Raw genomic sequence first — 5,207 nt, 5'->3', positions numbered from 1 at the left:
AACAACAACAACTGGTGGATTTGAACCACAAGAGAAGCTGGCCTTTGGGTTAGCAGTACAACTCTCTACAGAGCTAGTATAAACAGGTGGTGCAAACAACTAAGTACTATATTGGGAGACTAAGTAACAATAAATGTCCCTTTCACAAGTCCTCCAGCTTTAGATTGCCTACTAACCAGTTAATCACAATTACATTTTCTTGCAGGTCTTTCTAGAGATCTTTTGTGCACATGCATACACGCAATTGTTTTTTTTTTTAACCAAACAGAAGTCCATTGTAAACATTACTGAATCTTGCCTCAACTTTTTAAAATAGACTATTATTTTACAGATAACTTACCCTGCTGTGATTTTCTGGTATTTTTTAATGGCTATGTAGTATTCTATTGTGTGGTCCTATTTTATAAGTTTCTTAACTTATTACCACACAGGATGTTGCTGTTCTTTTGCTACTTGCATTTGCTGCAATAATTTAATGACCAGATCCTTGAATATATTTACAAATATAGTATATCTGCAGGATAAATTTCAAAAGTATGTATTTGTCTCTTTTTATAAAGCATTATCAAATTGGCCTTCAATTTACACTCCTGCTTATTTTATAGAATGGAAATTTCATTTAACAGAAGTCAAACACATACTGAAAGACTAACATGTGCCAAGCACAATGCTAGCTACTGAAGGATACAAAGATAAAAGACAATCTGGTGGCCTAGTTACAAGAAGCTGCACCGCAATCCCCAAGGCACATGGTTCAAATCTACCAGCTGCTGTTCTGCAGGAGGATGGGCTATCTCCTCCTGTACTGCCTCTGAAAACTCAGCAGAGGATCAGCTGAAGGTTGGTCCAAGTAGATGGTACAGAAAAACAGCAACAAAAATGAAAAAGAAACTCATAATCCTTTTAGAGAAGTGATAAACAGTTATAATACAGTATATTCTATAAGTAGACAAGTAGTGTTATAGGAGCATAGAACAGAAGTATCTAACTTAGATCTACTAGTAAGTAAATAAATTCAAATATTGAGTGTATGCTAGGTCTCAGAGATACAGTAAAAATCCAAAACTAACCATATCATTAGTCTCACAGAGATTAAACTCTGTGAAGAGACATTAATTGAAGGAATGAATATTGCCCTGAAATAGGTAAGGCTGTGTAGAAGGTTTCCTGGACAAAGACACATTTAGATTGAGTTGTGAAACCAAAGGAGGCAATTCTACTCTATACTTTAGGATCACTATGAGTCAGAATTAACTGAATGGCAATGAAGTGTTGGGTAAAATAGATATTGGAGGATTAAGGTTCAGAGGATAGAGGAAGTAATGAAAAAAATATCAAAGAAACCATTCAGGCCAAGAAAGCATGCATAAAAGCTTGCTTTCCCCAAATATTTTTGCTTCCCTTTATAATAATAGGGAGGCCTGTGGTCTAGAGGTTAAGGGGTTACACTGCCAACTCAAAGGTAGGTTGTTTGAACCCACCAGCTGCTCCTTGGGAGATGCTCCTGGACAATCTCTTCCTGTGCTACTTACAAACTCTGAAAACCTGCTGGAGGGTCAGCTATGAATCAGTTCTGACTGGACAGCAATGAACTGTTTTGAGTTGTTTTAAAGAATGAGCTCTGTGGTTCAAATCCACCAGATGCTCTGCTGGAGAAGGAGGAACAGGAACAATCTCCTCCTATACCAGTCAGACCTGATTTGACGATACACACAAAAAAATAATAAAATAAAATAAAAAAAAATGAGCTCTGGTGGTAGGGAGTTGCACTGCTATCCCAAAGGTTGTGACTCTTACATGGTTTTAATTCACTAGTTTCTTGTTCTGTGGGAGAGCTGGGCAATCTCCTGTCACGTGATTTTTCAACTTCTGAAACCCAATGGAGTGAGCTATGAATCAGTTCTGACCCAAAAGCAATGAATTTGAGGTTTTTTAGTTTTAGAATAAATACAAAAGAAATCAAATAAGGTTGAAGTACATAGTATATCACAGACCAAGGGCTAGAAGGCAAAGGAATATGTCTAAAATTTAGCCTAAGGAACCAGGACACACAGTAGTAGTTTGAAGAGAATGAACACAATTAGATATCCAGTTATTTTAATGATGTTTTAAATGATACAACTAAATTCACATTAAGAAGATGTTTGATCTCAAGATGTCTTTTGTAACACTCTTCTAATGAAAAGATGTTCTGAGTTCTGATTCCTGATAGAAGAAAATATCTTGCCCCCAAACCCCACTGCCATTGAATCCATTCTGACTCACAGTAACTCAGGTTTCGAAGATTCTAACTTTACTTTTTTTTAAAGAAGACTACCCATCTTTCTCCCTCAGAGCACTACTGAAGAAACATAAGTTGCCGTTATGTATTGTTGAGTAGGGACTGACTCAGCTGAGCCTCCAATGGGTTTTCAGAGATAATAAATCACACCAGATTAGATTGCCTATTTTCCTCTCATGGAGCTGTTGGTGCATTTAAACGACATGTCCTGGGTTGGCTGCATAGCTCCTTACCATTAGGCCACAAGAGATCAAGAGACATAAGACCTGCTGAAAAACAGTACAAGGAAGAAAAGCTTCCTAAGACACTGCTCAATAGGATGGGGGGTGGGGGTGAATGGCTAAAAAATACCCAAGACTTTAGGGAGGGCTCCGAAGCACCAGTGGGTGGAGGTAACAGCTCTCTACACTCACTCAGAACAGATTCCAATGACATTCCATTGGGTTTCCAAGGCTGTAAATCACTCACTATCCTCTCCCACTTCGCTGGCTGGTAGTTCAAACCATCAGGGAGGCCTTTGGGTTAGCAGCTCAAGTCCCTATGGACTAGGGTGCCTACAATAGCAGCAGCAAAAGAAGTCCAATCAGAGGAGACTGCCTCCTCACTTTTCTGAAATCTATTTGTATAAACAAGTGAGGGCATTTTTATACATCCACAGAGAGTATAAAATGCATAGATGTCCCTCTCCCTCCCCTCTCCTATGTCATAAAGTATATACAACAGGAATTCATAACATCACTTATACACTTTTTTGAGAACAGAATAACTTGGACCCAAGTGTTTTTCTTGATATCAGTGGAGTCTGGAAGCATAGTTGGAACAGTGGCAGATAGTCTTATCTCCAAAATGATGAAAGAGGAATGATAACTGGTAACATGCAAAAAGAGAACAGAAAGAGAAGCAGTGAGGACAAAAATTAAGATAACGGTAGAAAAACAGCCTACCAGCAAAAAGAGAACTTATAGAGAACTTCCTGTTACTCATTTATAATTTTGTATTTGCTGTTCAGTGTTTTAATCTTTAAAGATGATACAGCCTAGGTAAACCGGGATAACTAGAGAAATTATACTTCAAGTTTCTAAGCCTTTCAAAATGTTGCTGCTCTTGCATTTTAAACTAACTACTGGTTAAAATAATATTGCCTGAGATTATAACAAAGATCAGTCTGACTCCTGGGCATTAAGGAAAAGATTTATCTCATTTGAGTTTGAGTAATGGAAACATGAGAATAACCATCATGCTGGACTAGGCAGGACTAGACATCTCAAAATGCCTTTTGTAACACTCTTCTAACGAAAAGATGTTCTGAGTTCTGATTCCTGATCCAAGAAAATATCTCCGAGAGGAGACTCGGATACCAGGCTGACTGGGCACCAAAGAGGAATCCTGAAAGAGGTTGATTAGTTATCCACTGTCACCATTTCTACAATGCCATATGAATTCAGAGGACAAAACTACCTGGAGAGCAAAGAGGGAAATTCTTTTTGCTTTTATTGACCAAGTAACAAGTTCAGAGACTCTTTTTTACTTACAAAATGTTGAATGCTTTAACATAACGAGGATATGAATTATTAGTGTATATAAAGCTTGGCAAATTTGGTCTTAAGAGATTAACATATAAACCATTTTGTTGTTGTTATTATTTACTGTAGAAAGGTAATCGGCCCTTAGCCGATCCTCTAGCAGGTTTTCAGAGGCAATAAATTGCATGGAAGGGAGTTCTGGAGGCCTAGTGGCAGGAAGCTGTGCTGCAAATCCAAAGGCATGAGGTTCAAGGCCACCATCACTCAGCTGAAGAAGGATGGGCAATTTCCTGTGCGATTAACTGCCTCTGAAAACCTGCCGGAGGGTCAGCTATGGGTTGGCTCCAATCCTATGGTACTCAACAATAAACAACAACAAATTGCATGGGAGATTGCCCATTTGTCCCCCAAAGAGCAGGTGGTGGATTTGAATCATGTACTTTTGCATTGGCAGGGCAATGCCTTGCCATTAACCTGCCAGAACTACAAGTAATTTATAACTGCCTATTATCAATTAGTTGTGGACTTCACTGCACTTGGGACAAGCAAGCACATTGGTATTTCAAGCTATCAAAAAATATAAACTGTATGCAAACACATACTTAACAAGCTATAAGTATGAACCATTACATAATTTGTTAAACAGGTGTTTGTATATACCATATGCAGCAAATGTGGCCAAGTATCCATGAACTCAGGCTCAAATATATTTGAGATATGACTCTTTTTCTGTTTTTAAGACCTCCTTGTGGATGTTAACAAAAACCGAAATGCTTCTTGAAAGGTGAAGCTAGAGTTTTTAGAGACCAACAAGACTGTGAGTTTCAATGCCATCTAATCTAATGACATTTTGATTGAAACATAAAGATTTGCATATATTATGTACTTTGACTTCTTACCTGTGTTTCCTGGCGCAAACTGGTATCTTCGCCTTCTTTTTCAATTTCTTCTTTACTTGGAGCCTTAGATAAAAACTTGTTTTTGTTTACAGATTCTTCTACCAGTTTTTTTTCTGATTCTTTCATTATTTCCAGGGTCTCCTGTGTAGTGTTACTGTTAGACATCTTCAACAAAATTCAGCAGCTTTTATGGACTCCTAAAGAAAGATCAAATGCATTACATGAGAGGTGTGTACACATTCTTAAACTTTACATGCAGATTTGTATTTTACATATGTGACATTTTCTTCAGTAGCCTCTCCATATTTTAGAAAGAGTCCGTTGATAAATACTGTACCTAAACTTAATTCTTTCATTAAAAACTTCAATTGATGTAGAAATTACAGGATAACTTTATATACTTAAACAGTACAACTGATGAATAATGACACATGTATGCAACTTGTGAAATCAGAACCAAAGCGAGACAGTGAGCATATCCAATTTCCTCAAGTTTCCTCATGC

The 5,207-nt window shown here is 37.6% G+C and overlaps 1 protein-coding gene across 1 annotated transcript in view; it reads right to left on the bottom strand.

Annotated features, from left to right (window-relative positions):
• R3HDM2 (R3H domain containing 2) overlaps positions 1-4,868 on the bottom strand; it is a 91,665-nt gene extending 86,797 nt beyond the window's left edge. The window contains exons 1-2 of the mRNA XM_006897672.1: positions 4,691-4,868; positions 2,887-2,897 (exon numbers count right to left, since the gene is read on the bottom strand). Of these exons, the coding sequence (XP_006897734.1) occupies positions 2,887-2,897; positions 4,691-4,868 (189 nt within the window). The remainder of the gene's footprint in view (positions 1-2,886; positions 2,898-4,690) is intronic.
• Positions 4,869-5,207: the final 339 nt, after the last annotated feature.

Source organism: Elephantulus edwardii, unplaced genomic scaffold (assembly GCF_000299155.1).
Source record: "Elephantulus edwardii isolate Elephantulus edwardi_28Jun2011 unplaced genomic scaffold, EleEdw1.0 scaffold00212, whole genome shotgun sequence".
In the NCBI taxonomy this organism is placed as follows: Eukaryota; Metazoa; Chordata; class Mammalia; order Macroscelidea; family Macroscelididae; genus Elephantulus; species Elephantulus edwardii.
Note: the sequence above shows the minus strand (reverse complement) of the source record. Positions and strands in the feature narration are given on the sequence as shown.